Genomic DNA, 9,986 nt, shown 5'->3' on the forward strand with positions numbered 1-9,986 from the left:
TGCAGCTGTGTTCACTAGGCCGAGACTCAGAAGGACTTGCCCACATGACCTTGCCTAAATGTGGCTCTCATGGCAACACTGGCTGGTTCCATGAGGTAGAAGATTTAGACAGTTGCTAAATCATTCTTCTCTGTTAGCTCTAGCAGGTCAGATTCCAAGCATGTTCACACTCTCCAAGCTCACCTGGAGGTGGGATTCTGTAAGAGTGACCTGGAGACAGGACTTTTTGGTCATCAATCCCACTCTAGTAAAATTCTACAGTTCCATCTGCCTGACCCTTCCTGAATCACAAGATTTTCTTAGGGATGCATTTATGTTGAAATCCACACAGTCTGGGCTTTTTTATCCTTTGGATGAGTTACCCCATCACACATCCTACTCTCAACAAGGTGAAATCAGTTCAAAGATTTAAACAATGCAGTTTGTATCAACTGGGTGTGTTCTAAACTGACTGTTCAAACCCTAATGTGGGTAAGAAATAAAATAAAATGACATAAAACATTTTAAAAATTATGTATCCATCTGGATGTTGTTCAAAACAGCAAAGATTCATTGGTACACATTGTCTCTCTGCCACTGTGTACATACAACAGTAAGCTTTAGTGGATAGCTATTATAGCTCTGAGGGTATATGCCTATCAACCACAGTTACCCAGTAAGAGTTCCTTTAAAATAATAAAATTTCTAGCTCCGGTGTAAGTTGTCATCAGTGTTTTTAATCTTGGCCATTCTTACAGGTGTAGAATCTCAGAGTTGTTTTGATTTGCATTTATCTGATGACTAAGGATATTGCACTTTTTCCTTAAGTGTCTTTCAGCCATTTTAGATTCCTCTGTTGAGAGTTCTCTGTTTAGGTCTGTACTCCATATTTTTTATTGGATTATGTGTTCTTTTGGTGACCAATTTGTCACTGTGGCAATTTCTCAGAAAATTACAAAAAACCTTCTTCAAGACCCAGCAATACCACTTTTGGGTATATATCTAAAGGATGCTCAATAGTGCCACAAGGGCATGTGCTCAACTATGTTCATAACAGCATTGTTTTATTGGGAGAGAGGGTCCCTTTGTTCTGTCCCAGCTGCCTGGCTAGCTTATGACTGAAATAATTACACAAAACTGTATTTATTTAAACACAGCCTGGTCCATTAGCTCTATTTTTTTTATTGGCTACCTCATATATTAGTTTAACCCATCTCCATTAATGTGTATTACCACACGACTGTGGCTTACTGGCAAGATTCTAACCAGAGTCCATCTCAGGCAGGAGAACCCATGGCATCTGCCACTCTGTTCATTTTTTTAGCATTTAGTTTTGTCTACTCCACCTACCTAAGTTCTGTCCTATCAAAAGGCCAAGGCAGTTTCTTTTTTTTTGTTTCTTTTTTTTTTATTGAGAAAAGGGCAGTTTCTTTATTTAACCAATGAAAGCAACACATAAACAGAAGGACCTCCTACACCATTGTTTGTCATAGCCAGAACCTGGAAACAACCTAAATGCCCCTCGATCGAAGAATGGATAAGGAAAATGAGTTATATTTACATAATGGAGTGTTACTCAGCAGGAAAAATAATGACATCTTGAATTTTGAAGGAAAATGGATGGTTTAGAAAACATTATTTTGAGTGAGGTAACCCAGACAGAGAAAAATAATTATCACATGTACTCACTCATAGGTACTTTTTAAACCTAAAGCAAAGAAAACCACCCTACAAACCACAATCCCAGAGAATGTAGACAACAATGTGGACACTAAGAGAGACTTACATAGATCTAATTTACATAGAAAAAGACAAGATCTCCTGAGTGAATTAGGAGCATGGGGACCTTGGGTGAGGGTTGTAGGGGGTATGGAGAGACAGGGAGAGGAACAGAGAAAAATGTAGAGTGCAGTAAAAATCAATAAAAATGATAAAATTTAAAAAGCTTTTTTCTGTTTTACTTCTACTGTTATTCACTTTCACATTAATAACAAATGTAACAGTGAGCAGTGGTGTCAATCCATGCCTTTAATCCAAGCATTCAGGAGGCAGAGGCAGGTGGATCTTTATGAGTTTGAGGCCAGCCTCTTCAATAGAGTGATGCCCAGGACAGCCAAGGAGGTTGTTGTAGATGGCTGCCCAGACTCCCAAAATAATCACTCAGAAACTATATTGTTTAAATCACTGCTTTGCCAATAACTTAAGAATATTGCTAGCTAGCTGTTACATCTAGAATTAACCAATTCTTATTATTTTATATTGTACTACTTGGCTTGTGGCCTACAGGCAAGGTTCCAACCGGCAACTTGCATCTTTTCACTCTGGTGGCTATGTGGTGTCTCTCTAAAACTGCCTACTTTCTCTCTATATCTTTTCCAGCCTGGCTGTAGTCTCTTAAGCCATTGGCCGAAAACAGCTTCTTTCTTAACCAATAAAATCAATGCATATACAAAAGACCTTAGCACATCACAAGGCTGCACAGAGAAACTGTGTCTTGAAAAACCAAAAGAAAAAAGAACTAATAGAATATTCTCACCTTCAGTTGTGTGTACAAGAGTGATTGTATAGTAAGTTCAGCAGTATGCAGAGGGTACCAGAAGGTTAGGAAAAGAATTTCCAATCAAATGGACATTAGAAATAAGCTGGTGTAGCTATTCTAATAGCTGCCAAAATAGACTTCAAACTAAAATTAATCAAAAGAGATGAAGAAGCACATTTTATATGAGTCCATGAAGAAAACATCCATTAAGATGAAGTCTCAATTCCAAACATCTATGTCCCAGATACAAGGGTATGCACATTTGTAAAATAAACATTACTAAAGCTTAAATCATGCATCAAACAGCACAGAAGTGGAATGGTGGGGCATTTTGGAAGTGATTTGGAAGTGTACTACAGTTAAATCTCTCTGGAATCTACAAGAGTGACCCTAAGAATCCTAGTAGTGAGGCATAGGTAACCTGAACCAGCCATTTTCAACAACTACAGAAAATATCTAGCAGTGGGACTGGGGCAACAATCCAGCCACGAAATAGTTGACCTACAATCTATGCTTCCTGAAACATGTACTGGGGCAATGGGGGAACAGATTTTGTGGAATTGGTATACAAAAGGCTGATCCAAATTAAAGTTTATGCTTTGAGAGGAAGTTCTGACTTGATACTGCCTTGGATGGCCAGGAACCAGAGGCTGAACAGACAAGAAATTCAGGGTAGAATCAAACATGACTGGAAAAACATTTCAATAAAATGATTACTAATGAAATTCTGTTATACTACTAGATCAGTGTTCAGCCTGAAATTCATCAGCGAGGTATCATCCAGCAACATATGGGAGCAAATGCATAGACTTACTGCCAAACACTTGGCAGAGCCTGGAGAATCCCATAGAATAGAGGAAGGAAGGATTGACAGAATCAGATGAGTCAAGGACACTGTGAACACATGGAACACAAAAACAATTGAGCAAGGCTTATAAAGAATCACGGAGACCAAGGTGATAATCTTTGACCTTACATGATTTGAGCTAGGACCCTAGAATGTAAGTTATAGTAATGCAGATGGCTATTCTTCTGGAACTCTTAAAGGTAGAATAGGGGGACATCATTGACTCTTTTGCTTGCCTTTGGATCCTTTTCTTCCTAGAGGATTGCCATTCCCAGCTCTGATATGAGGGATGGTGGCAAGTTTAATATAACTTGCTATGCCATGTTCTGTGGATATCCCTGGAAGCCTGCTCATTATTTAAAGGCAAAGATGAGTGGCTCCAAGGTAGAGGTGAAATGAGGTCTTTCATTCCTGGTCTTTCCTTATACCCATATGTATCCCAGTATTATAGGTATGAGTCAGCATACTGGCTGTATCTGAGTAGTAAATAATCATTTTCAACACATAGTGTGTCTCCATTTTGTACCCCATTAATAAAGAAATATCTATACTCTGGTGTGTGATGAGAGCAGCGGTCACTCACTTATGATGACCCCAGGAAACTGGGAGACTGGTCTTTGAACTGAATCGGTTGGAGACCTCACACTTGTATTCTCCAGCATCCTCACTCCTGACAGGATCTATTTTGAGTCCACATTTTGTAGGAGACAGAGTCATCCTCTCTGTGAGCTGAAGATTCTTCTCATTGAAGATCCAACGGATGGAGACATCAGTGTCAGGTGAAATGCAGGTGAAGATCACAGATGTACCTCCAGAGACTGTGGTGTCAGTGATTCGCACAAAGGGCTGTGTCACATTCTCTGTGAAGAAACAGAGGAGAATACCAAATGACAGTAGTCCACAGAGTAAACCAGACCCTCTTTAGTCCACACTTTCTAAAACATCCAGCGGGGAGAATTTGGAGCTGTGACTATAGACATAACTTGTGGTTTGGATTTGCCACTCAGGAACTGTTTTTCCCAGATTTAGGCACTGTTTTCTGTGTCTCAGTTTCCCTGTAATAGAACACATAGTGGCTGGTCATTGCTGTGTTCATGAGTTGAACTTATTTATGAGCAATGATCTGAACTTGGGGTCGGGGAGCTGCTCACATTAGCAGTATCTGCTACTGTTTTCTTGCAGAAGAGAAGTCCCTAGGTTGGACCCCTCAGGGTGAGGGATCTGGAGCAGCTGCCTCCTCAGTTTCTTCCCTTTGTGCCTTGACCTTCCTGTGAAGTCTCATCAGCCCATCAGAGTAATAGGCTAATGGCCCAGACACCTTCCCACTGAATCTCAGAAGGAGTTGCACAGGTGACCTACCCAACTGCAGCTCTCATGGCAGTAAACAGCTGATTCTACACTCTATGGGACAGTCAGTAAAGCCTTGTTCCTGTTGATTGTAACAGGAAATCTGACCAAAACAGTGACATAAACTTTCCACTGTCACCTACTGTTCAGCCAGAGGCAAAGTTTTGGAGTCCAGGCTGACAGCCTCTGTGAGGACCCCATGGTTTAACTATTCAGCAACTGCCTGACCCCCTCTTTCTGAGGACATGTGCATGGTGAGAGCTGCAGTTGACATCCTGGGACTGAGTTTACACAGCACAGTTCCTCCTTTCTGTACGGAAAGGCAAGTGTGTGGTTCTGATCTATTACAGTTTGTCTACCCCGTTTGTGTCCTGCAGTAGAGACCCACACCGCAGTGGGGGTGGGACACAATGCAATGCAGGAGAGTGCAGTAACAGCCCAAATCTGACAGGTTAGTGTATGAAGTGGGATCAGACACTTTAAGCTCTTGGAGACCATAGAGAGTCACTTACTCTTTATAAAAAATTCCCCGTATTGTCTTGTAATTTTGAAATCTTTGCCCAAAACTATTAGTGTGTAGATTCCGGCATCTCTCTCTGTGAGATCCCAGAGTATAAGAGATCCATTACTGTATAAGGTTTTTCTGATTCTGTGTTCAGGCCCCCAGGAGATGGAATTTGTGGCTCTGTTGTATTTTACAATATGAAGGGTTGGAGCTCTATACGTTGCTCTGTGCCAGGAAAAGGCTTTCATTTCTTCTGGAAGATTATAAACTTGGAGAACTACGTCTTCCCCTTCAGCTGCATCGCGAGGCACCGGTTGGATCATGATTTGGGAAGAAGTGAAAGGGTTGCAGATCTGAGATTGGGAAGCTGGGAGGGAAAAGAGAAAAAAAGCCATCACATGGGGATCATTGTGCTTCGTGAAAAGATGGTGAACTCCATCCTGAGCAGATGGATTCATCACTTACCCTAGGGTTCCAGGTATGTGTGTTTCTCCTCCTCTTAAAGCAGGGCTGAAACATGACCTCCTTCTTTCCAACAGTGCCCCTGAATGTGTCATGTCCTCTGTGGAACAGTCTCTTTGGGTGTCTACATGGCTGCTCGCTCACTGCCCTTAGTCAGATACTGTACAGACTCATGAACACTGACATTTAAGATGATGCCTCCCCTGAACTCAACAGGTCTGGAACTTTCACTTTCTAGGTTTTTTTCTGTTTCTTTGAAGCAACACTCAACCCCTGACTTCACCTTATAGAAGCAATTCCTGTTGTGCCATATAGCCTTTAGGTCTGGGACTATATGGGGGCTTGCAGCAGTCTGATCTTCAAGGCAGGCTACATTCTTTAAAGGCTTGACCACTAGGCTGATTGTTTTTATATCAGCTTGACACCAGCTACAGTCATTTTTCAAGAAAAGAACTCAGTTGAAAATGCCACCACCAAATTGGCCTTTGGGCATAACTTTAGTACAGTTTTTAAACTGGGGCTGATGTAAGAATTTAGACCAATTCAGTCAGTTTAAGCCCTGGGCTGGGACTCCTGGGTGACATAAGAGAGCTGACTGAGCAAGCAAGTAGAGCAAGCCAATAGACAGCACTCCACCATGGTCTCTGTACCAGGTCCTGGATTTTAGTTATGACAATCTCAGTTGTAAGCTAATAAATACCACAGTTTGACATGGGATTCTAACACCATTGTTCCCTATCAGTTTTGAAAGAATTAAGAGAAGAACAATAGAAAAATGTTCTCCTGGGTGACTTTGCTCCAGTGTTGAAAAGATGACAGTACTCAAGGCTCCCTAGTCTAGAGCTCCAAGAGAGTGGGCTGAGGCTGACATCTTAGGCTGAATTACTTTCCATCAAGGTCTTCCTTGATGCAGGTGGAGTCAGATGACTGAAGCTGATCTATGGCCATTTGGCTCTACCAGTGTGTCCTTCACTAAGTGCTCAAACCTCAACATGGGGACCCAGAAGAGATGCTAGGCCAGCCATGACAGTCGTGTGTGTTTAAGCCCCACCTAAGCACCGAACAATCACAGGGAATCACTTACTGTCCACCTGGAGTTGCACTTGTGTGTATTCACTTCCCGCATCTGTTCTCAATATTCGTAGCATGTACAATCCAGAGTCTTTCCGAGTGACACGATTAAGCAGCAGGGATCCATCACTGTGCAATGTCTCTCTGCCACTGTATGCAGGTCCCCACACAGTTGCTTTCATATCTTGTATTAACCGGGTGGCCACAATATTCTTGAATTTAGCCCTTCCCTTGAACCAGACATAGCCTAAAATATTCTCTGGTGGATTGTGAACGAGTAGAACAACATTTCCCCCTTCAACCACGCATCGTGGCACTGATTCAATGGTGGGCTGGTCAGAGGTAGCAAGGCGTCCGCACTTCCAAAGGAAAGCTAGAAGGAAGAGAGAGATCCATTGAAACTGGAAGTTTTGTATTTGACTAAGATATGGTCTTCTGTCCTGAGCAGCTCTGTCCCTTGCTCAGCCTAGGTTTCTAGGTGGGTTTCTCTTTCCTACCCAGCTGACTGCTCACATTATAGTGTTAGGGCGATGCATGCCCAACCTCTTCCCCTACAGACCATGTGTCTTCACTCTCTGGCTTTATTGCTGCTCTGTTCCTCTTGGGCCTACAGCCAACACCTGAGTTATGAATTCATTTTCCAGCTTTTTTTTTAACTTCAAGTTAACTCAAACTGGGACATCATCATAAGAAGCACAAGTCGTCTTGGCTTTCTTCTGTTCATTTGTCTGAGTTTGTCAGACAATGAAGCAAATGCCTGTTTATATTGGATCATGTTAGTGATCCACACCATCTTGAATTTTTATTCAGACCATCAAGCTGAGAACATCAGTACTCAGAATATTGTGGTCATGAATATGAACTTGATGGAAGAATAATGTCTCCCCCACTCTTACTGTTTAATATTCTATGAGGATATCTTAATGCTCAGCCTCTCCCCCACTCTGCATCTTCTGACCTACAAATACCGAGGCTCCTCTCATGTCCTTGTGCCTCTCAGGAGACTCCACAGTATGTCAGTCCCTCCTCGCACACACTGGTCTCATCTGTGAGAAGAAGCCCTGGCATGTGGTGACCTTTTTCACAGGAGTACAGAGAGGACCACCATTGTCTCAGTCATCTTTCTGTCTCTATGAGGAACTTCTGCTCCACCACAGCTCCCAAGCTCTGCTGTTCTTCCCCCTTCTCAGCTGAGTCTCTTCCAGAAAGGAGCTCCTCCCAGAGTCTTATGGGCTGAGGGTGGGTCTGTTTTCAAAACACTGCCCTGGTGTTTTTAGTGCTGCCCCAATTTCCTTTCCCATTCTCTCCTGGTGTTTCTTTCCTCTAGAACAGAGTGAGAGTCAAGGCTACTGACCATCCCTGTGAGGAGAGATAATAGCAGCTGACTCAGGAACTGCACTCTGCTGTGTGCTGGTCTAGGCTCTGGCAGCTTGAAAAATGGAAAATCTGCATAACTGTGTGACAAAGAAACCCAGCTGGGTATCCAATCTGTCTCGTTTTCAATGCTCTGGAAACCTGGAATTTGCTCTCAGCAAGAAGGTGACAAAAACTGCCCTCGAGGTACAAAGGGACCAGGTGTGTGATGTGTGCAGAAAAAAATGAATCGATTCTCCTTAGAATGACTATCAGACTAATTTCTGGCTGAGGTCAAAGGCACAGAATGTGTCATGAGTCTCACATCTTTGGTGTGTGGGAGGAGGTGATTCTGGGAAAAAGGCTGCTAGATCCTTCAACCTGTGGATGATTTTCGACATGATTCTCCTACTTCTTCTGATTGCTGAACTGTATAATGGGTTTGCCCATGTGATCGATGGTCTTTCTGAGAGGCCTTGAACCTCTGTCTAGTTTATTCCCGATGGATACCATGGGATTCCCACAGGGAACACATGAAGTGGGAAGAGAGAACATGGTCTCCTGGTAGTGTAGCAGACACATTAAATAGCCAGTAGCTCTGAGAATGTTGAGACAATAGTTTTCTGGTCTGTAAGAACAGGGGTGAAACCAGGTTACTAGGATAGTTCCTGGTTTAGACAAGTATTTTTTTGCCAGTTCATTGTGTATCCCGATGACATCCCCGGTGATGACCAGGGGAACTACAGCTCATGTCTGCAAAGCTGTCAGATCAGAGTAGTCTGTAGCCATTTACCTGAAGGAGAGAATTCCCCTAGTTGGTCCTAGAGGACAGGCTCTGTGTTCTGAGTCCCTCTCCTTTGGGACCACAACCTTCATGTGAAATCTCACATGCCCAACGGGACAGTTAGCTAATGGCCTGGACACCTGTTGAGCTATGTTTCCCTACTGACTCTCTGAAGAAGATGGCTAAGGGATGAAACCTAGCCAAGGCTCTCAGGACAATGCACTCTCTAATTCCTCACTTCACAAGACATCGACTACCACGGAGCACTTTTCCCTGCCATTTAAAAGCTAAAGTCCAACACTTAGAAAATGCTCCTCATGGACACCTGGAGTTGAGTCTTGGACAGAGATCTTGAGCCAGGGCGTCCTGGTGCTCACATTTCTGAGGATTCTATGTTTTCCTCCACCAGGTACAATGCTAATTCCCTCAAAGTCTTTCTCAAGGAAACAAACCTGTGAGAATCCCTAGACTCTAGACAGAGGCTGTATCTTTGGCTGAGTTGCCTACCATACATCCACCTGTGTCAAGTGAAGTCAAATGAAGGATCCTGATTCTCTTGTCATTATTCTCCACCATTTGTTTCCCCACATTAAATGTTCAAACCCCACCATGGGGATACAATGCACAGGGAAGGCAGGTAAGCAGAGACCACTCTCCTGTATGTGTCCAGTGAAATGAACCTCACCTAGCTCACAGAGTTCTCAATGAATAACTTACCTTGCACGTAGAGGTACATGGTTATTGTTGATACAAATTTTCCACCTCTATCATAGGTTCGTAGGGTATAGAATCCTGCATCCTTCTGGGTGACCTTTTCAAGAAGCAGGGATCCATTGTGATATATTGTCTCTCTCCCGCTGTGCATAGGACCTGGCTTACTTAATTTTTTGTTCAGTACACACACTGCAATTTGTTGTTTCTTATTTCCCAGCCCTTTGAACCAGGCTACAGCTTTTATTTCCTCTGGCATATTTTGGACGAGGAAAAGGACATTATCTCCTTCAGCCACAGGAGTTGGCAGTAATTCAATGGTCACATTGGCAGTGGAAGACAGGTGCCAGGAGGTTAAAAGGGAGGCTAGAAGGGAATTGAGAGAAAC

The 9,986-nt window shown here is 43.0% G+C and overlaps 1 protein-coding gene across 1 annotated transcript; it reads right to left on the minus strand.

The window, feature by feature from the left end:
- Positions 1-3,944: 3,944 nt before the first annotated feature.
- LOC121449919 (pregnancy-specific glycoprotein 22-like) lies at positions 3,945-9,752 on the minus strand. The gene is made up of 4 exons (XM_041654581.1): positions 9,605-9,752; positions 6,764-7,123; positions 5,342-5,584; positions 3,945-4,225 (listed from the first exon to the last, which is right to left on the minus strand). The coding sequence occupies exons 1-4, from the start codon at positions 9,750-9,752 to the stop codon at positions 3,945-3,947; spliced, it is 1,032 nt and encodes a 343-aa protein (XP_041510515.1).
- Positions 9,753-9,986: the final 234 nt, after the last annotated feature.

Source organism: Microtus oregoni, unplaced genomic scaffold (genome assembly GCF_018167655.1).
Source record: "Microtus oregoni isolate MIOR12 unplaced genomic scaffold, Mior012 000006F_ref0000085, whole genome shotgun sequence".
Taxonomy (NCBI): domain Eukaryota; kingdom Metazoa; phylum Chordata; class Mammalia; order Rodentia; family Cricetidae; genus Microtus; species Microtus oregoni.